Below are 21,762 nucleotides of genomic sequence, written 5' to 3'. Positions count from 1 at the left end.
GGAGGGCAGCCCCATCTGTCTTTTCCTCCCCCAAACCTCCCCAGCCATTCAGCTCACATTTCTTCTCTTGAACTGTGCAGGAAACCATTTGCAGACAGTGCTGTTGTGCTGCCATTAAAGCCTCGTCCCAAACGCAAGGATGCTCTAGGAGCCATGTGTCAGCACCAAGCCACCTGGGCTGTGTCCATGCAGCAGTCAGGGCTCCATTGCTATGCCCTCTACAGGTCGCTGTGCTGCCTTCCATCCCCCGGGGCTGCTGCCAAATGTCTTCCAGACCGTGCATTGCTGCCTGCTCCCCCTGCGCCTGTACTTGGAGACGGGTAATTCTTTCTTGCTAACCTGCCGCCCTCAGTTCCCCTCCACTGATTTAAAGGCTTGTGGATCTTGTCAGGACACAAATGGGGGAAAGGAGCAATGTTGCACTGTGGCTGAGTGCACAGAGAGGAGGCAGTCACAGGAGGGCTCCAGGACCCTGTGCAGCATCAGCCCCATAAGCCCATAAATGGATGGATGCCAATGTCTGTCAGCAATCTGCCCTGCTGGTGTGAAAACTCCTAGTAAGTCTGAAGTCATGGCTTCCTACATCCACACTTGTCCCCAAAATTTTGTAGTGAATGGACAAATGGGAAAGCCAGACATGAGGGACAGCGAGGGGAAGTGTGATTTAGGGGGAGGATGGGAGAACAGAACCCAGTGCCAGGCAGAGCCACCAGGGCTGGAGGAATGCAGAATAGCTAAAACCTTCAATCCCTTTTCTATTTCTGGAGTGTCTCACATGAGCAAAGCTGTGCAGAGGGGCTGGTGAGACGCAGGCTCAGCCTCTGCAGGCAACAGGGTCTCCCTCTTGCTTCTTTGCGGTGCAAGGGGTCTCATGATGAAGGATCTTTGCTCTGATAAGGATTTAGGGAAATGAGTTTGGTGGAATGAGGGCTTTGCTCTCCTCAGGGCTTTCTTTGCTTCTGATATCAGAGGAGCCAGCAGCAACTTATTCACCCAGCCATGGGGAGAAGGGAGGGGGCAGCAGGGTAACCAGAGCCCTTTGCACCTCATAAATCTCAGGCTGATGAATGGGGCAGATCTTTGGCCGTGTGTGGAGGAATCAGGGAGGTGGGTCTCCTGCTGGAGCGATGATGTATTGCTTCAAAAATATTAGTAGTAGCAAAAGGATGAGCATGCCCCTTTCCCAGGATGGAGGGAACAGTGCTTGGGGCTTTGCCTCAGGGGCTGCTGCTTTTGGGGTAACGTCCCCTGCACTGCTCCCAGCTGAGTGAGAGGAGAGAGGAGCCCAACATGTGAGAACAGGGAGAGGCACTGATCCTGTGACAGAAGGGCAGCACTGGTGGGAGGTGAAAGGTGCAATCTGAGCCCCACTGTCCTTTGAGAGTGACCTGTCCAGCCTGGGGGCAGCACAGTCGTACTCCACCATCTGTCTGTGCAGGGAGCAGGAGCATCTCCTCCTGGCCTTCAGCCCTGTATGAGGAGGGCCGGGATGAAGCTTCAGCCTCCATCCAGCCGAAGCCCCTCCTGGGAGCCATCAGCTGGAGCCTCCAGCATCACAGGTATTTATTGTCATTCCTTCCCACTGATGATTTATTTCCCGGCACAGTTCAGCTACCCGTCCTCTCCAGCAGCATCTTCTTGACAAGCCAAATGCTGTTTTTCACCTAAATTTGAACACTGTTCCACCTAAAACACTCTCAAGCTGTCCCACTGTGTCAGTGTATGTGCAAGAGAAGGATCAGGAGCTCTTAGCTCATCTGCAGCTTAACGCTCTGGTGCATTTACTAGATGTCTCGTGGTGCCAGGGGAATTTATCTGCCAATTACTTCTCAAGAAATAGCAAAGGGTCATGCAGTCCATGGGCAGATAAGGGCAGAAGGGGGAAAAGAGAAATGGGTTTTACTTAAACCTCGTCTGCTGAACAAAAATTTCAGAGCCTGGAAGTGTGATGGGGAGATAGAAATGAGTCTGTGTAGATGTTTCAGTGCAGGGCTGTGCTGGCAGAGGTCCGGGCTGCCAACACCCCATGCCGAGCAGCGCCTGGCTCAGCTCACAGGAGGGCTCTGCAGCTCGGGCACTGAATTCTTGCCCCGTGGCTGCAGGACAAGGCTGGCTTTCCTGCTTCTCTGCACAGAGCACACAACCCCAGCTCACTTCTCCTCTCTGACCCCACGGTGCTTGCAGGCTTGCAGGTAGCAATTTACAGCACTAAAGGAAAAGACATCACTGCAATAGAAAAGACCATTAGCAGCAAATTGCTCACTTCTCATTCCTTGTGCTAAGGGTCGTGCTCCTCTTGCACTACAACAAAGGGATTTCCCTTCTCTTCATGAAGCAGCTCTGAAATTTCTGTGCTGGGCTTCCTTATGAATAATGAGGAACTTCACTCCGGGAGATCCAATACTCAGAAATAAACCAAAATCCCTTTCCATGTAAACACTGTTTCCGAAATATCTGCAAAACCAGTGCTCTCTTTCCTCATCCTACAGCTATTTTGGACCAAAATAGATGATCTAATAATTCACAATATAATAATCACACATGCAAAGCCACCCCACACAGAAACAAAATAGACCCTGAGCCCTTCCCTGCATGAAGTGAGGTCTGTTTGCCCATGGTAGTTATTTTCCATAGACACAAAAAGGTTTTTTTTTAAATTGTGGCCTCTTCGAAATGTCACACAGACGTTTTGCAAAGCAGAGGTAAGGATCTGATTAAATGCTCTGGTTTGCTGTGAAGCAATGGTGGATGCTGAGGCTGAACGGGCTGCTCGAAGAATGGTGTGCAGTCACTTCAGGGTTACTGGTGGCTGCCTCTTGTTTTACTTGGCAGGAGCCTCGGCATCTGCCTTGTGTGTAATCTCTTACATTTACTCCCAGTCCAGAGAGTTGCTTGTGAGTCTGGGGCAAGTGTCCTCGGGCTGGTTGGCACAGCAATGTTTCCAGCAGCACAGGGTGAGGTTCATGGCACCCAGCTTCAGCCATGTGTAATGCATGAGTCTCCATCCGAGACGCAGACTGGTCCCTTTGGTGTTGGTGGAAGGAAATAACACACGAGAGGAGTGTGTTCATCTCTTCCTGGAATGAGAGGAGAAAGTGCCATGTTGTCCCACTAACTCCAATAGACCCCTGGAGGAGCAGCTCATATTGGATGCTTCCTGCATTTGGGTAGGGGAAGCTCACCCTCTAGGAAACCTGCTCTGGCAGCGGATTTTCCTTGACTGCCCTTCTCTTCCTGCATTTCCTTCCCATGCTCTGGCCTGACTCAACAAGCAGCTGCACTTGCACATAGCTAGGAATGGTGTTGCAGTGCTATATTTAACTACAGATTCTTTGGAGATGCTGAACATCGATCTGCGCCTAACAGCACAAAAATAAATCAGCATTAAGGAAAAGCAAATTAATTTGTCTCTAAGAATCCGTTCCATTAAATGCCCTGGAGAGTTATTAAGTTAAGCTTGCCGCAATGCCCAAGCAATTTCTGTTGGCACTTTCCCAGCATGATGCACACAGTCGTACAGCTCCCGCTGCCTGCATTATGTCAGGGTCCTGGTGTCTGTGTGGCAGCCCTGCTTCTCCTCGCGGGTGCAGGGGGACAGTTCAGGTCATCCAGGTGAGTGCCATGCTCGAAGCTGCCCTGAGAGCCGTCGTTCGCTCTGCTATAGAGCACCGGGATGCTGTGTGGTGTGGGCACCTCTGTGCTCTTCCATCTGCACCTGCAGAGCTTCCTGAAGGCAGCTCTGAATCTCTGCGACATCAGGCTGTAGATGATGGGGTTGATGGCACTGTTCAGGTAGATGCACATCCGGCAGAAGAGGAGGAACCAGATGTTGAGGTACGGGGGGTCCACAAAGGAGTTCACCACCACCAGCGTGCGGTACGGCAGCCACAGAAGGGCAAAGAGGACCACCACGACAGCCAGCATCTTGGTTACCTGGTGAGTGGGGAGATGGAGAGGAGAAAGAGCCAGGTGAAACTAAAGCTCCAGCAGAGCCTTCCTGCAGACAGGTAATTACATCACTCCTATCAGTTGCAGACAGAATCACAAACCATGAGACTCTCTACTCCTCTCTAAATCTGTTTTGTTCGTGATGCAGTCTTGCATAAGGAAAACCTTTAACTGATAGATTTTCACCCACCACTCACGGCCTTCCATCCAAGGCACTGGTACAGCTGCCCAGGGAGGCAGGGGAATTGCTGTCCCTGGACATGCTCAAGAAACGTGGAGATGTGACACTGAGGGACGTGGTTAGTGAGCATGGTGGGGTAGGCTGGGGTTGGGCTTGGTGACTTTAGTGGTCTTTCCAACCTTAATGGTTCTGTGGTTCCTCAGGACCAGCAGCCATCAGTCCGGAAATCAGTTAGAAATAATCAAGGGAATTTCTGTGGCAGGGAAGGAAAAAAAAAAAAGAAAAAGAAAATAGCAACAGATCAGTGAGGAACTGAAGCTGTGCAAAAGTGTGATGCTGAGTTTTGGGGGTGCCAAGGTAAATCTCACCTGCCTGGTGCATACTGGTTTGCTGCTCCCTCCCAGGGACAGGGCTCCTGGTACAGGTGAGACTGCCTGGAGTCCTGCATGAATTCCTGACTTGGCTGATATGGGAGTTGCTCAGCTCATCAGTGTGGGTAAATTTAATTTACAGTGCAGTGGAGGAGCACTCCATCTGTATATTAGGAACAAGAAGATATTGAGAATTCAGAATGGAGCAGTAATCACCCTCAGCTTGACTCAAATTGCTGAAGAAAATGTTTTGTTTTTTCCTCTACTGAAACTCCAATGATCTTAATAACTTCAACAGCTCTTTTTGGTAGGTGGCAATCATCCTCCAGCAAGCAGTCACAGATTACGTGCGTCCCCGAGGAGGAAAGTATGAGTAAACATCAATGCTGCACGCATATTGAGGCAGTGGTGTTTCAAATGTCAGAAAGGCGTTGTGCAATGACTCCAGCCCTCTGTAAGGAAATGAGCACTTGGATCACACTCAGTCTTTCTGCTTTTCTTGGAGTGTTCTGTTGTTTGTTTTTTTTCACTTAGTTACAAACAGCGTTGCCTTCCTGTAATGCTTTGAGTAGAAACTGTGCATGGTGGTAACAGAACTTTCCCTACAAGAAAAGAGCAATTGTCAAGCTGAGGCCAATAGAGGTGTTTTGCTGCATGTGGTTTAATGGGGATGTGAGGATGCTTCCCAGAGTGAGATCTCACAGCAATACCATGAGTGCTTGGGCTGTTGCTTACACTGCAGCGTGCTCTCTGCCTCTGGGGAAGATAGGGGTTGGTACAAGATGTGCCAGAATCTGGCCTCAGAGCTTATGGGGTGGTTGGTCATATATCTGTCTGAGGTTTATATCCAGAGAGTGAAGTTAATTTGAACAAAAATGTGATAACAGCTGAACTCTACAGCGAAATGCAAGCAGCTCCTCTGGTTAGGTGACTCTAAGAGCAATTTGTTTAGGACATAATCCCCCTGCACCAAGCAGCTCAGTGCTCCTCCTGGGAGACCCGGCAGGCTCTGCGCTTTGCCCATCCCGTGGAGACAGAGCTCCTTTTGAGGCTGAGGCAGCTCTGACTTTTTGGCTGCTGTCTCTCTCCTTGCTCAGGAACACGAGAGAAGTGCGAAGCGTGAGCTGAGCTCTGCGCAGCCGTGACAGAGCCGGAGGGTGCACACAGCACATCCCCGGGTTGAGAGGCGTGTTGGTTGCAGTCCTTTCTGAGACTGAACACGGTGAAGCGTTGTACAGAACCGGTCATTCGTTTGCTTTTCAGCCGCAGTGCCTAAGTACCTGCAGAGTACCTGCAGAGGTCGTTAGGAATCCCTCCAGCGGACCGGAGCACGGAGGCTGCAGCTCGGCCCACGCTTTGCTCCAGCAGGGGATGGACACCGACCCTCCGCCCCCGCCCCGGCCGGCACATCCTCCTTCACACCCTCACGTTTGGAGCCTTTCCTATTAGAGCCGTTTCCGACGCTGTGTCCTCACTTCGGATGCTCAGGACGGGACCCTTCAGCTCCTGGTGACATTTTCAAGGGCTGTCAGCACTTCCCCGCAGTGTGACAGACAGGTGCCATCACCCGGCACGCCGCCTCTTTCCTCCCACCACGGCCGCGGGTAATTAACGAGCCAAGAAAACCAGTTAGGAGCTGCTCATCATAACAGCCCTGCCGCACTCGGGCAGGGTTTGCTGCTCCTGCCTCAGACCGAATCCCCGCCATCGGAATTTTGCCCCGTCCTGCTCTGCCTCTCCGGCCCCCTGTGCCTTCCCACCGCAGTTTCTCTTGGAAGTGTCACTGACCCTGCGGGGCTCTCGGACTTCAGGGCGTTGTTTTTCTCCCCGCAGACAGATGCAGAATCACGACTCACCGCAGCTCCTGCACCACCACCCATCGCACTGTGAGCTGCCAATCTCAGGCAGAGCCAAGGAAGATGCTCTGCAGGACACGGCTTTGCACTGCTGCTCATCCTGCCCCAAACCCTTATCGATGTACCTGTGTGGGGCACAGATAACTTGTTTCTCCTGTAAACCAGTCCCTCAGCAATGAATCAATTCATAGACTCACAGAATCACTGAGGGTGGAAAAGAGCTCTGCAGTCATCTAGTCCAATCTCCAGCCCATCACTATCATGCTCACTAACTGGTTCAAGCTGGGTCCTCATTTTGCAATTAGGAATTCAACACCTCTCCAAATCTTCCAAAATCCAGTGAGTCAGAAGCAAATCGCTCCCAAATAGTATGATAGTTACAGTGAAACACATGGACAGCCCTTATCTCCGTCTGCAAGGCAGGACTGGGGAATCAAACAGATTTACAGTGTGGTTGTGACAGAGCTTTCCCTCCTGGATGAGCAGCTGACTCGCAACAGCTTCTCAGAGGCTTCAGCTGAGCTTTTGTTTGGGCTATTTGTTGGTAATGGTACAAATCATCACATAGCTCCCTATACAGTGAGAATATTGATTATGATATCATTAAACACAATGGCATCTTTACTCCTGTGACCCCAGCTCTGAGATATAAGCCAGCCAGGGGAGGTTTTGTCTGCTGAGATACTGCAGAAGGTAATGGAGATCTCAAGAAAACTGCCAGAGAAAAGAGCACAGAATGCTTCCAGGGATTGGAATGCCAGCAACCAGCCCGTAAGTTCTTAAAGAAATATGCACTCCTGAGATGCTCATTCAGCTTCTGTGACTCTGAATCATTTCTCCTGGTCAGTAGAAGACCCTGTGCAAGTCAAGCAAGAAGTTGGGGAAATAAGAACTTTGAGGGGCTGAAACCTACTGCAAGCTGGCTGGAAATAACATCTTGCTTGCTCAAAGGCAAGAGGAGTGGGGATTTCAAAGTCTTCAGCTAGTTTCCAAGCTTCAGCCCTTAACTTTGATACATACCATGTCTCAGAGCTTGAAATATGAATGGGACAGCCTTCATGCAAAGACCCGTGCACAGATACTGACTCATCCCAGGACCTAGCAGGCAAAGAGTATTAATTATCCACCCAAACCCCTGCACTTCAGCCACTCCCAGTGAACGCAGGCAGCTCTGCAGAGCTCAGTCAAGGCAGAGGGAGCCCATTTTCCAGCAAAGTGACCCTCCTGGCTCCTCCAGGTGCAAGCTATTGGAGCATTCCCCCCACCCAAAGCACCAATCCCCTGTGCACAGAGCCTGCAGCCCACAGGGGTTCCGTACCTGCTTGCGGGAGCTCAGGATCCCCCTGCTGCCCAGGCAGGATTGCTGGAGGGAGCCACCTCGGTGTGCTGAGCCCAGGGCATGCTGCGGGGCGGCGGGCAGCGGGCTCATGTATAGAATGCGGGCAATGAGGCCGTAGAGGACGGCTGCAAGTCCCAACGGTATGACGTAGAAGACAGCAAAATCCAAGAAATAAATCGGCATGTAAAGGCTTCTGGAGACACGGTAGCCACAGCTGACCTGATCTCCATCTGAAAACGTGACCTGGGACGTGTCCACTAAGAAGAACCACATGAGGCAATAGAGGGAGGTGAAGATCCACAGCGAGAAGATGATGCGCTTGGCACGGGCCACGGTGCACAGGAGCTGTGCCTTGATGGCATGGCAGATTGCGATGTAGCGCTCCACTGTAAAGGCGGTGATGGACCAGGCGGAGATGTTGATGCCCAGGTACTGCAGGTAGGTGATGCAGAGGCAGCCGACGTAGCCGTACACCCAGGAAGACACCACTTCAGAGATGTTGGGCAGCCCAGCCACAAGCAGTACCAGCAGGTCGGCCACAGCCAGGCTCACCAGGTAGCAGTTGGTGGGGGTCACCATGTGCTTGGTGCGCAGCACCACCAGCACCACCATGGCATTGCCTGCTATGCCCACCCCGCAGACGAGCAGCACCAGCAGGATGGTGACCACCTGGAGCTCCAGGGGCTGTCGGGGCATCCTGCCCAAGGTTTGGTTGCCCAGCACGGCTCCTGAGCTGGCTGAACCGTTCTCCATGGATGCTGCACCGATTCTGCAAGCACTGATGAGCTCCCCTCCTTCCCAACCATTTCCCCCTCCCCTTTCTTCTCCACCCACCTCTCCTGCAAATCCCCTCCATCCTCCTACCCCCCTCCACCCCCTCCCCCCCCGCTGAACCACTGCTAGGAGGAGCGGGGAACATTCAGAAAACCCCAACCCCTGCAACCTCCTTCCCACCCCTGAGGACTCTCAGAATCCCTCCGCACCCCCTCATGCACCTGCTCCCCACTTACACTTGTTGGGTCCTGGTGCACTGCTGAGCCAAGGAGAGGAGGAGGAGGCACAGGAGGAGGTAGAGGAAGGAGCCCAGCTGGGGTCCTGTCTTCCTTCCTCATCTCAGGAGGATGGGACCAGTGTGATGCCTTCCCCATTTCCTTTGGGCTGGGGCAGAGCAGTGCTTTCCCTGGGGGTCTTAAACCTCCTCCCATCAGCTGTCCCATGGTCACCCCATCTCAAAGGAACAGTGGTGTCACTCCACTGGGGAAAGTCTTACCCACCTTGTGCTGGGAGCTCTGGACGGGTTGGGCTGTCTGTATCTATCCCAGGCTGTGAGATGTGTTTCCCACCAGTCAGGTTAATGCAGCAGCAGCCTGACTCTGCTGTCAGCTCTTGCTCGCTCCTGATGTCTCTGCAGAAAATGTATTTTCAGATGGAAAGAGCAACTGTGATTGCTAAGATAGAGTGCTCATCATACCCAACCTGTGGAGTGGAGGAAAGGGCGAGGAGAAAAGCTCACTTTTCAATTAGATTACATTGCAATTAGAAGCAGAGCCACACCATTAATCCCAGGCACAGACACCCATCTCCAAAATGTGAAGGATTTCCAATGCTGAGAGATTCCAGTCTAGGGCTTCAAAGGCACATTTCCAAGTGTGGGTGCTACAATCCCAGTGTGGATAAAAAAAACTCCTGCTCAGCCCCATGCTCTTCTGCATAAACAGCATTCTGTCCCCAAGCTCTGCCTTGCAGTGACAAATAAGGCTTTTCCCCTTTTCTCTGGGTATGCCCCCAGTTGGCTTTACAGGGTGCAGTCACTGCAGTTTTTCACTCCCTTTTGTGACGTTTTGTTCAGCTTGGGCTCAGTTGTGAAGGACAAATACCCTCTTCTTCCCTTTCCTTTTCTTCCCTTTGGACTCACTGCCTCCTGCCCCAGGACTTTGCTCTCTGGATCAGCCCTGGGCTGGGGATGCAGTGACAGGTCCTTGCCATGCTCATCTCTCCTCAGGATGCACTTTGTTCTTTCCTCACTTTTTTAATAGATTCATATTTCATGGTACTTACATGGTGTTTCATGACAGTGTTTATGCTGCATTCTCCTACTGAGCTGGTATGAGGTGTACAGAAAGGCAGGATGCAGCTGATGCAGCTGCCCTTCACCCACAGATAGCACTCGCTGCTGCAGCCAATCTGATGGTGTCCATTACACACCTTCCTGTGATGCTGGGGAGCTGACAGACAGAAGGTACTGCCATCTCATCAGTCAACATTGTTGTCCTCTGTCAGGAACACCGCCTGGCTGCTCTGACTGCAGCATCCTGGTTGCTCTGTGCGCTGCTTTTAGCAGAGCTGCCATACATTATCCCTCTCTGAAGTTGCTCCCTGACCCCACTGTGGCTTTCACCTACCTTGGCCTTTCTACAATTTCCTTTGGCTGCTGTGGGCTCATCTGGTCCAACACACAGAGAGACCTTTGAGATTTAGCATATTTTGTAGACACTGCTGGGATAAAAATGATCCTCTCACCCACCTTTGTGGAAAACACCTCTCCATTCTCTGGTGCTTCACAATCTGTACATATTACACCCATAAAACTGGGCCACTGAGGCTGTACCAGCACTCAGTGATGGTGAAAGTAGAAAAGATGCAGCATAAAAAGGTCACAAATGGGAGGGTTTGGGGCTGGACTATGGAATTTTAGGCTGCAGAGGTCTTCAAAGCTCAACCCATGGCCCCAAACCCAACCCATGGCCAGAACCCAATTCATGTCCATAAAGCCAAACCATTGCAGCAGTGTCACCAAGTACAACCCTGACCCCAACTCTGTGGCATTGTGGTCACATGGCAGCAGTGTTTCCCTAGATGACAACAGGGAAGTTAGTTTTACTCCCAGCCCCATTTTGTGGACACCTTGCCACCCATTCCAATTAGGGGGAGTAATTGAAGATTGGAGCAGCCTGTAACTAGTTAACATATGCAGATGTGATACTTCTTCCACACTCCATTTGCACACTGAAATAATCTCTGGCAGTGACTTAATTTCCTCTGTTGATTATCTGCAAAGAAACCTACAAAGAGTGTGAGCAGCCCCTGGTCCATCCTGGCTGTGAGCATTTGTCTGGAGTGACTGCCACTGCTTTTTCCTCCTTTCTTTCTGTTTCTGTGGGCTGAAGGCTTGGTATGAAGCACAAATACGGAAATTCACAGTTGCGAAATACGAAGCATTGAGTCAGAGTGAAACGTCACACAATCTTCAGATAGAAAGAACCAAAATGAGGAAAACTGTGGTGCACTGCAAATCACTTGTGGAATCTCTGCAGCTGTCTCATGTCTTCAGCTCATTGCAGTACGTTTTGGTTCCTCCTCGGGGGCGGGGAGGGGGAATCTTTAATGGCTCTTGCCCAAAAGAATGGCTTTCTGACAGTTCCCAATTCACTGTGCATCTGACTGTTACTCATAGACAGCAGCTGGGATCACTGCAGGAGCAACAGATGCTGTGCCTGGTCGTTGGCCACTGGTCCTGGTAGTCAAGGACCACTCTGTGCAGGGTGGGAAAGGGAGCAGAGCCAGAACACAAGGCTTTCCATGGCTGTCCAGCCATGTACCATAGCATGGAATAGATTTCATTTATGTTTATTCATATTCCCTTTTCTAAATCTTGGGGTATATAGCCATTACTTTTCCATTTCATTTACTGTGCAAATGCTGTAGATAGGATAACATAAAAATATAACATAAAAACAGCTTGGTTAAAAATCAGGAAGTATTTCTGGAGAGAGGTGGTTGAGTGATTCTCTGCTCTGGTGGATGTAGATTGGTGGCTCTGAGTGAAATCTTTCCCAGTGTATTGCCTCAGCTGGACAGTTTTTACATTTGCTCCTCAGCATATTAAGGCCATTCATCCCCTGGACAGCCAGCCATAAGCAGAAATTTAGCATGTATTTTACTGACAATTGCACTTGTACAGGGTGAAAAATCCACAAAAATTCACCACAAAAACCCAAGGATAACCAGGGGCTTCAGGGCACACCCTGTCCCATGGCCGAGGACCTCCCACCCCCTGCTGCAACTGAGCTGGTGAAGGAAAGAGCAATCAATGGGCCTTTCTATGTGTAATTAACACTTTAATTTAGGTTAGAAAGAAATTCCAAACCTCCACAAGTGCAAGGGAGAAAACAAACACATCCTAGTCTGGCATCAGCAAGGATTTGAGTTGGTGTTGGTGCTAATGAGTGATGGGGGAGTTGAAAATGCCTGACCCTTCCTCTAGGTAGCTAAGGCTGTCCTCCACCTGCAGCAGTGAATGATAGGTGACAGGTATCATCATGACTTTCCTTCCTACATTCAATAAAAACCCTTTTGACACCAATGCGATGACAATTCATGATTCTCCATGGTGTAACATGTCACCTTTATTGCTTCCTCCGTCATGAACCAACCCCAGCATTGCCACGACAGAACTCGCTGATCTCCTATGCTCCAATGTTTCTACAAAGCCCAAACTCTTCCCTTTCTCTCATCACTGAAACCACAGAAACTGGTGTCGTGTGTGCAAAAAATTCATACAAATCTCTTTTTCATCCCTGAAGACCCACCTGCAAAATGGCAATGGCAGCACAATGCTTCAGGCACAGGTTTATGACAGCTGTGATGCTGGAGGCATAAGCAGAGTGGCAGTACCTGACACTGATCATTACCCTTTCAAGCTGATGCAATTACCCTAATCAAGGTTTCTTCGATGCTGAACTTTGGTGTTTAAAAGTACAAACTTTCCATAATCAATCTTTAGTAGTTAAAATTTAGGAGGAGCTGAAGGAAACTGGAAAAGAGAACCACTCTGGACTGAGGTTAGCTTGTCCTAGCAAAGAGGAATTTTCGGGTTGAGAATGGATATTTCAGAAGCTCCTCCCACACTGCTCAAATGCCCTGGGAGTGGGGCACTGCCAGCGTGAAGGATGCAGTGGGAACCTGTGGGTGGGACTCAGTCCTCTTAGTCCAGATCTGTGGTCTTCTCTGCTCCAATTCCTCTGAACCTGGGGGACCCATCTCTGAGCAAAGCCATTGGGATGACCCAACACTGCCCTGACTTTTCCAGCCTCATCTGCCCCCGTACCCCATATCTCCCCGTATCAACTTCTGCATGCCCCAGCAGGGCTCCTCGCTGCTCCATGGGCTGACAGCTGGGACAGGCCCTGGACACTGGATTCCCAAAATGCTACTGGCCAACACTTTAACAATTTCTTACAGGGCATTAAAAGATTGCTACACATCTCTTGCCAAACAGATGAGTCTTTCCAAGGAAAGCTGTATTTGATGTGCTCATTGGAAGGCACTGTGCTTCTGGAATGGTTTGTGGCTGTAGGGTTTCCCTGCTCTCCTTACAGCTCCTTAACTCCTGACCCCAGGTAATTTTGGCTACTCAATTGGCAAATGGGAATCTTTTTGCTTTCCCCAGACAGAACATCACAGAGTATTAGCTGCAGAAACCACATATGGCACAACTGCCCAGGGAGGTGGTGAGGTCACCATCCCTGGAGGTGTTCAAGAACTGTGGGGATGTGGCACTGTGCTCAGTGGACATGGCGGGATGGGTTGGAGTTGGACTTGGTGACCTTAGAGGTCTTTCCAACCTCAACAATTCTATAATTCTCTGGCAAAGCAGCCTAGCTGCTGCAGAGGGAGAAAGATACTTGTATTAATCACCTTAACAGCAGGGAATTAAGAAACCTGGGGAGATAAATATACCGGGGTTTTGTTAGATTGATGCTCAAAAAATTATCCAGATCTACTTTGTTTCAAGCTTCTCAGAAGCTGATAGATCTTTGTGCATCTGCAGCTGCCACTTCACTTCTGTAATTTAATCTCTTTGAGGTGCATTATACCAAATAATTATCTTAATGAAGACTCTAATGGGAAAAGAGAGGGAAATAATAGATGTGCTTTGAAGAAATGAAGCTGCAAAGTTGCTTTGTTTTGAAGCTGGCACTGGTTTAGCTCCCTCTCCTCCTGGCTCTTGTCCTTATCCAGGTTCTGATGTGCCTCTTTCAAAAGATATGCTTCAATGATGGATTTTTACATATTAGTTACAATATCACCATTTCTGAGTTTGAAGCAACCCAACACATAAAACTAGCTATTGCTTTAGCAAAGCCCAGCCTTCCACGTCCTGCCCCATCCTGCTCCCTGCAGAGCTCTGGCTCCAATGTCAGGTTTCACTCCACCACTTCTATATCCTCCTGGATATTGGCCTGAGCTGACCTTTTTTTGGCTGCCTTCCTCCTCTTCTGTAGTCCTCCAGCTGCCCTATCTGCTATTCTGGAGAGCCCTGGTGAAGAGATTTCAGCAAGTCCTCACGCACTGATTCCTACTCTCTCCCATGCCCAAGAGGTGCTTCTCGGTGTCACACAGTCTTCAATTTATTTCAGCAGGTTAAAACAACACTTTATATCATAAATGATAAGCATTCTAAATAATAAGTAAATAATAATAAATTAATTAATGCTCCTGGAGATTTTTAAGAGAAGTGTAGATGTGTTACTGAGTGACATGGTCTAGGGCAGTCAGAGGCATGGGCTGATGGTTGGACTGCATGGTTGTTGTGGTCTTTCCAACCTTAATGACTCTGTGATTCTACAATTCATTTTTAATCAACTCTCAAAACTCAAAACTCTGTTTTGTTTTTTTTTGCTTGCTTCCTGTAGGGATCACTTCAGGGAGAAAGGAAGCAGTTGGGTGAGATGATCTCATAGCTCTTTCCAACCTAAAGATTGTATGAATCGATGAAGGGTGCACTTCCTCCAGCAGTGACATGGGAAGGTGAAGGAGCACTTCCTCCACCCATCTCCCACGCACACTTAGCCTTGCATAATGCTGCCAACACCCTCACAGTCATAGGAATTATCTTGGGTTCCTTTTTCCAACATTCCTGGATGAGTTCTAGATTGAATCAAGAAAAGAAAGTGAATGTAGCTCATTTTTTCTCAGATTAATCAAAATATCACTTCTGGCCTTTTTCTCTCTTAAATTGGCAAATACTGCTCCCAGGCTCCTACCACTTCTCTGACTCTGGAGAGTGAATTTTGTGATCCCTTTGCGTATCCAGTTATTGCCACAAGCTCTCTGTCATTCCCTGCATGTCCAAAATTGTCCTTCATTTCTCAGCTGTGTTGTTTCCTGTGCTGCCGGGACAGCTTGCCATAGAGGTAACGTGCCCGCTCATCCTCCCGGCTCTCAAAGAAGGAAGCAGAAATTTTCCTGCACAGGCGGCGTGCGTAGGTCTCCAGAAACACGGTGGCGTAGATAATGCAGAAGAGCAGTCCCACAACCAGCAGCACGGAGGGGTTGGGAGGTATTGGGGGGCTGATCCTGCAGCCGGCAGAGCTGAAGGTCAGGGAGTGGTGGTAGCTCCTATCAACGTCCTTCACGGGAAGTGAGATTTTCAAGAAGTCTATTTCAGCCTGAAATAAAGAGAGTAAGAGGTTCAATGAGGTATGAGCCTGGAGGTGTGTGGTTGCTGGTATAGCTTGTTTGAGTGTGTTGAGATGAGGGTACTGAAGCAGAAATATACTTCAGGCAGGAGTTGTGGGTGCTGAGCCCCTGGTGTGGTGGGATCCAGTCCTGGCATCGTCATCTGCTGCTGCAGGATTCACACTGAGCCAGAGCACAGAGAGCAGCAGGGGCTGCATGTTTTAACAGAAAGGTTTGTTTCTAAGCCCTTATTGCTTCGCTATAAGCAGTTATCTGAGCTAGGAAGTGCACAGGCTGGGGCAGGAGGAGGATGGCAAGATAAATAGGGAATTAAAAAGCATAGTGAGAATTAGAATCACAGAATCATAGAAACATCAGTGTTGGAAAAGGCCTCTAAGATCATCCAGTTCTACCGTCCACCTACCATAAAAATTGCCCACTAAACAACATCCATCAGTGCCATATACTTGTGGTTTTGAACAGCCCAGGCATGGTGACCCCACCACTTTCCTGGGCAGTCTGTGCCACTGCATCACCTCTCTTTCTGAGAATCAATTCTTCCTTATTTCCAACCTGAATCTCTCCTTGCACAACTTAAAGCCACTGCCTCCCGTTCTATCTGGGGAGCAGAGGCCGACCCCCACCTCACACAACCTCCTTCAGGGAGCTGCAGACAGCAGTAAGGTCTCCCCTGAGCCTCCTTTTCTCCAGACTGAACCATCCCAGTTCCCTCAGCCGCTCCCCACAAGTCCCCACTGTGCTCAGACCCCTCACAGCCCCGCTGCCCCTCTCTGGACGCGCTCCAGGCCCCGATGTCTGTGTGGCAGTGAGGGCCCACAGCTGAGCACAGCACTCGAGGTGCGGCCCCACCAGAGCTGAGCACAGCGATGATCACCTCCCTGTCCTGCTGGCTGCGCTCTTTCTGATGCACACCGGGATGCTGTTGGTCTTCTTGGCCACCCTGGCACACTGCTGGCTCACGTTCAGCCGAGCGTCGACCAACACCCCCAGCTCCATTTCTTCCACACGGTTTTCCAGCCACCCTGCCCCAAGCCTGTAGCAACGTGTGGGGTTGTTGTGAGCAAAGCGCAGGACCCAACGCTTGGTCTTGTTGAACTTCATCCCATTGCCTCAGCCCAGTGAGCAGCCTGCCCAGGTCCCTCTGTGGGGCCTTCAGGTGGATCAACACTTCCCCCTCTCAGTGCCATCTGCACCTCTTTACTGAAGGTACACTCAATTCTCTCACCCAGATTATCAATAAAGATATTAAACAGGGCTCCAGTACCAGCCCCTGGGGAACCCCACTCATGACTGGTTGTCAGCTGGATCTAAGAGGATATTAAAATAGATTGAAACTGGGGAGTTTTGTGAAACAGGATACTGGGTGACAGAAAGGCAGTGGGCAGGGCTGTCCCCAAGGATCTCCTGCACACTGAGCAGCGTCACAGCCCAGTGCAGCGCATTAGAGAAGCCAACCCATCTGTGTGCCCCAAGCAGCACTCACCTGGTATTTGATGCTGAGCGTGATGGGCACTGCGGACAGCTGAGCCATCCTCCTCACTGCCACGTCCGCTACGCCAAAGACGAGGTGCTCCAAGGCCACCACCACCAGCACCAGCAGCAGGGCCACCGAGAGGCGCAGCGCCTGCGCCAGGCACAGCATCAGCTCCTCACGGGACAGCCTGAGGCCCGTGGGGCGGATGAGGCGTTGGGCTGAGCCCACCAGCAAGTGGGAAGCTCCTCCATCCTCAGCCAAACGCTGCAGCTTCTTGGTGATGTAAATGTTGTCGAAGCGGAGGTTGGTGAGGTAATTCTTCAAGTACCAGATGGACTCAAAGCAGAGGTAGAGCACGGAGAAGGCAGCGACCAGTTTGTTGCCTGCTCGCACACAATCTTTGACCAGCACCTCGACAGCCAAAAAATCCTTCCTGGCTTTCTCACCAGCGAGGTGCACCTGGTTAATCCAGGAGTTGTTCTTCACCAGTGAAAACTGAAAATGTCCATCCATGGGCTTCAGAATAGCGTAATTTTTTATTTCATCCCCCAGCTTCCAGGAAGCGTTCTCCAGCAGATCAGTGGAGTTCAGAAGGCTCTCAGAGGAATTCTTGGAGATGCACAGGATGACCTGCAGTAAGGTCTTGATGTTGCTGATGATGTTGGGGGTGATGTTAACCACTGCTATCATGATGCAGGCTGACAAGAGGAGCTTCCGGCCCTGCTTGGTGCCCAGTGTTGGCATGGTGATGCTGAAGGCACAGCGCACAGGGTGCAGCAAGAACAGGGCAAGGAGGAGGAGCAGGCTGAAGGTGATGGCCATCGCGATGGAGATGTGCTGGGGGTACTCCAGGGATGCGAAGAGCCAGTTGTAGAAGAGGCCTCCAAGCAGCACGGTGATGCAGGAGCACTGCAGAAATAGGGCCCACAGCTCCCGGCTGTCTGCTGGGACTGGTTTGGAGTATATGGACCATTGCTCTGTCATGATCCTCTGCAACTTTGGGAACAGGGAGTCTTCATAATAGGCGTTGTCATGCAATCTGTGCAAAGAATAAGCATGCACTAATTTGGGGAATTTGTAACATCCCTCTCTGGTCTCGCTCTTTGCCACTCTGATACCTTAGTTGCTGGCACTGGGGTCTTCCCTGCAACCATGCAGGCCAGGACAGTTCATAGCATTTGTTGAAATCGCTGTCTACAACTCCCTGAAAGGAGGTTGTGGCCAGGTGGGGGTCAGCCTCTGCTCCCCAGTAATAGCAACAGGATGAGAGGCGGTGGCTTTAAGTTGCATGAGAGGAGGTTCAGATTCAATATCAGGAAACATTTATTCTCTGAAAGAGTGCTGATGCAGTGGCACAGCTGCGCAGGCAGGTGGTGGGGTCGCTGTCCCTGGAGGTGTTCAAGAAATGTGGAGATGTGGCACTGAAGGACATAGCTAATGGGCATGGTGGGGTGGGCTGGGGTTGGTCTTGGGGATCTGAGGTCTTTTCCAACCTCAGTGATTCCATGATTCTATGAAAGATCCGATACCAGTTATAAGCAACTCCTCCTCCTCTAATATCATTAGAGAAAAACATTGTATTACTCTATAAAAAAGAAGTCATTCAGAGTAGGCTGAACTCTTCAGCTGTGTTTAAGAGCAGGTTTGGTGGTTTCTTAGAAGAGAGAGAAGGGAAGAAAGGACTCCCAGCTGCTCTGGAAATTGTTAGTTAGCTCAATAATAAAGGTGCTTCATGGAACAGAGGAGCTGGAGCAGGAGCTTTTGCCTCCCTGCTTCTTAATAGGAGATGAAAATCCAAATAGGAGACTCAGCAAATCTATGGGTGACAAATACAGAACTGATCAGAGAAAACATTGTTTCACACAGATGCCTTAGTGACAGAGGAAATCTCCAAGGTTAAGAATTTGGCTACTGTAGGCAGGATGAAAAGTCCCAGGGAGCTATTTAAATGCCTAATGGAAACAAATGTTTGGGAAGAAGTACTATTTCTCAGGCCTCTGATGTAGAATGACTCTCCAGAGAGCAGAAAACCTGGTGGGGAGAAGGATTATCCCACTGCAGCTTTCAGTCCTGTCCCAAGGACGAGACCAGCCAGGAGAGCCCATCTGTCCTAGCCTGGCAGCAGCAGCAGTAACCCCAGAGTGGGAATTGTGCCCGGCTAATCCATTTACCAGACGTTTGCCAGTGGATAGGCAGTTCAAAGCTATTGGGACAAAAAGACTGAAGCAGGTATTACATACCTGGATGGCGAGATGTGTCCCTGTCCTGTTTGTAGGCTCCCCATGTTCTGATGCCCTGTTACTCCCACTGTGGATGCTGGAGGCAGCTGCTGGGACATCCACAGGAAGACACCAAAGCTGTCAGCACCAGGCAGCCAGGACTCAAAAAATGGGCTTCATAAGGCAATTTGAGTCAACAGATGCTGTAGATTCCTGTTGTGAGTGGACAAAGCTGGTATGTGGAGCCCAGGAGCAACCCTGCTGTCAGACTCCCTTGGATCTTGCTGAAGTGCAGAGGCTTGGTGAGATGACACGCTGCTGAGAGAAATGAGTCAGCTCCATATGGAATGAGTCAGTACTATATGGAAAGACTGGGGGGAACAAGGATCACATGGGAGATGGGGTGTCACTGTCCTGAATTGGGAAATCAGCTGTCTCATCCCAGCAGTATGTTGAGCACTTAGAGAAAAGGGGGCTTTCCTCTGGCAGGCATCAGTCATGGCCCAAAGGCACTTCTGGGCATGGAAGGCTCCAACAAATGCTCTGGTCACTGTTGATCAGTTCTGGCAGGCTGCACTTCTCTGCTGAAACTGTGATCTCATGTGCTGGGCTCACAGTGCTTAAAGGGCAACTCCTCAACAACTCTCACTTCTGTACCCCTTCCTTGGTGGAATCTGGCTGCTTCATTCTACCTAACTCAAAGAAGTTTGCATTTAGGAAGCTTGACTCGAGCTTTTTGCTGAGACCAGCAGCCTTGTGGGAGCTGTAGATGAGCATCTTTTGGGGCCACGGCCATTGGCCATGCACAACTGGATCTGGGTATCTTGTGGTTCTTGCAAAGGAAGCCCTGCTCATTTCCCAATTCCCTGTGGCCAACAAATCCACCATAAAGAATCCTGCAGCAGGCTGGGATTCCTGAAGTTCCACCCTCCAAACCTCAGGGAAGGACCAGCCATGATGGCTGCTCCAAGACATGAAGGGGAAGATGTGTCTCCCTCCTCCTGCCAGAAAAACAAAGATACTGTCTACAAGAACTGTGCACAAATCCTGCCTTCCTCCACTCACAGAGCACAGGGAAGATCACCAAACCTGTGCTGGGGCCTCCCCAAGTGATGCTGCTGCCTCCAGCCCTCCTGCCGGTGGGAACATGGGGCTCCCAGCCAGTTCCCATGCTCCCTACAGCGAGAGAGGGTGAAGGGCTGGGGCTCAGCTGGGACACAGCTCCCTCCCCAGGGATGTAGCCGGTCCCCACAGTGGTGCAGCCATTGAAGGATGAGCAAAGCTGAGCGTGAGCCTATCTCTGTCTGCTCCCTCATCCCTTCCTGCATGGCACAGCTGAGGTGTTCTTGGAGTGCCCAGGGACCTGTGCAGAGAGCTGAGTGAGGTACTCTGAGTAGCTGCAGCCTTCAAGAGGAGCATAGAATGGTTTGAACTGGAAAGGACCCTCAAAGGCCATCTGGTCAACCCCCCCTGCAATAAACAGGGACACTCACAGCTCCGTCAGGAGCTCAGAGCCCTATCCAACATGACCTTGGATGTCTTCACGGCATCCACCACCTCTCTGGGCAACCTGTACCAGTGCCTCACTGCTCTTATTGTGAAGAGCTTTTTCTTATACCCAATCTAAATCTCTCCTCCTGTAGTTTGAAACCAGCTCCCCTTGTCTTATCAAGAGGCAGGCACCAGGAAAAGTGCTTTAGTTTGGAGCATCAACAGCACTTGCTTGCCCTGGCCATGACTTAGGTGGTGATACCACTTCGCAGTTTATAAAGGAATGTGCCAAAAGGCAAAACTCATCAGGCTCATAGTGGCTGTCTCAAGACTCATTTTTCTCACTGTACCCCAGAGCTAGCTGATAATAGCTCTTGAGACCCCTTTCAGAGTGAGCAGGTAGCTTTCTGAGGTGGGAAGAAATAATCAATAGACCATTAAGAACCGAGAAAGAAATCACAGACCATTAAGAAAACAAATAAATATACGAATGATTAACAAACACAAGGAGCAGAGCAGCATGTTCTCTGAGTCTGCTGCAGAGGGGAGCTGGAGTCTGTGGGGATGCTGCATTTGAGCGGTGATTCTGAGCAGCGCCGAGTAGTCGTAAGTACGGCCAAACCTGGCTGGAATGTTTCCCAAGGCTCCACAGCGTTCCCTATATGCTGGACCATATGGGTGGGGGTGAAAGGATACACCGCCTGTGCTGATAGTTTGCCAGTGAGCCATTTTCACTGCCTGATGTTTCCCAGGACACAGTGAACAGGCTCCTTTTGTGTAGAAACAAAATTCAAAACCAAGCGAACAAACAAATAAAATAAAGATGTATGCAAGTGAGGGAGTATGTGCGTTTACCTACAGGCTGGGCGCAGGACGAGGCAGGATCCGGCATCTTTGCGAAGCAACTGTGACACCTGGCGGTCACACTGCTCCGGCGCTTCTGTCTGCGTGCGTCTGGGCTCATAACGATGGATGTCTGCGGTTGGGTGACTTTTTATGGAAAGCAGAGGAAGTGGAGGAGAAATGGGATGTTGTCAGTCGTGAAAATCGTGCTTCACGTTGGAATTTCTTCTCTAAAAGAATGGTGATGCATTGGCACAGGCTGCCCGGGGAGTGGGGGTCACCATCCCTGGGGTGTTAAGGAAAAGGAGGTGTAGCACGAGGCATGCAGTCGGTGGGCACTATTGGTGGTAGGTGGGTGGTTGGGCTAAGTGGTCTTAGAGGTGCTTTCCAGCCTTAGTGATGCTGCAACTCTATGATGGCAGCTGGCTCTGCATGGCCCCCCTCACCGCTGCAGGGCCCCGAGGAGGACCTCTGTGTGAACAGTTCACAAAGCCACTCGAATGCTTCTGGGATAAAAGACACTACATAACACTTCCCTACTGTAAATAAACCAGAACG

General features: G+C 50.4%; 2 protein-coding genes across 2 annotated transcripts; both read right to left on the bottom strand.

Moving 5' to 3' along the window:
* Window positions 1–3,540: 3,540 nt before the first annotated feature.
* On the bottom strand, window positions 3,541–8,463 carry LOC122186774 (thyrotropin-releasing hormone receptor-like). Its single transcript, XM_042883693.1, has 2 exons — window positions 7,675–8,463; window positions 3,541–3,933 (listed from the first exon to the last, which is right to left on the bottom strand). The coding sequence occupies exons 1-2, from the start codon at window positions 8,446–8,448 to the stop codon at window positions 3,541–3,543; spliced, it is 1,167 nt and encodes a 388-aa protein (XP_042739627.1). The 5' UTR covers window positions 8,449–8,463.
* A 5,945-nt stretch (window positions 8,464–14,408) lies between these two features.
* Window positions 14,409–18,967, bottom strand: LOC122186792 (osteoclast stimulatory transmembrane protein). The gene is made up of 3 exons (XM_042883727.1): window positions 18,892–18,967; window positions 16,661–17,690; window positions 14,409–15,146 (listed from the first exon to the last, which is right to left on the bottom strand). Exons 1-3 carry the CDS (start codon window positions 18,933–18,935, stop codon window positions 14,847–14,849), a joined length of 1,374 nt encoding a protein of 457 aa, XP_042739661.1. The 5' UTR covers window positions 18,936–18,967; the 3' UTR covers window positions 14,409–14,846.
* Window positions 18,968–21,762: the final 2,795 nt, after the last annotated feature.

The sequence above is a fragment of the Lagopus leucura genome, unplaced genomic scaffold (assembly GCF_019238085.1).
Source record: "Lagopus leucura isolate 7727_CA_CO unplaced genomic scaffold, USGS_WTPT01 Super-Scaffold_100039, whole genome shotgun sequence".
NCBI classification, from domain to species: Eukaryota; Metazoa; Chordata; class Aves; order Galliformes; family Phasianidae; genus Lagopus; species Lagopus leucura.
The sequence above is the reverse complement of the archived record's forward strand: the minus strand, read 5'-3'. Positions and strand labels throughout refer to the sequence as shown.

What these genes read in the sequence shown, in the direction of transcription:
- LOC122186774 (XM_042883693.1), bottom strand. Translation starts at nt 8,448, where the DNA reads ATGGAGAACGGTTCAGCCAGCTCAGGAGCCGTGCTGGGCAACCAAACC. An exon ending in TCCTGAGCTCCCGCAAGCAG is followed by an intron (nt 3,934 to 7,674) that starts GTACGGAACCCC and finishes CCCACTCACCAG; the next exon opens with GTAACCAAGATGCTGGCTGT.
- LOC122186792 (XM_042883727.1), bottom strand. Translation starts at nt 18,935, where the DNA reads ATGGGGAGCCTACAAACAGGACAGGGACACATCTCGCCATCCAG. An exon ending in GGACACATCTCGCCATCCAG is followed by an intron (nt 17,691 to 18,891) that starts GTATGTAATACC and finishes TTCTTTGCACAG; the next exon opens with ATTGCATGACAACGCCTATT. An exon ending in CGCTCAGCATCAAATACCAG is followed by an intron (nt 15,147 to 16,660) that starts GTGAGTGCTGCT and finishes TCTTTATTTCAG; the next exon opens with GCTGAAATAGACTTCTTGAA.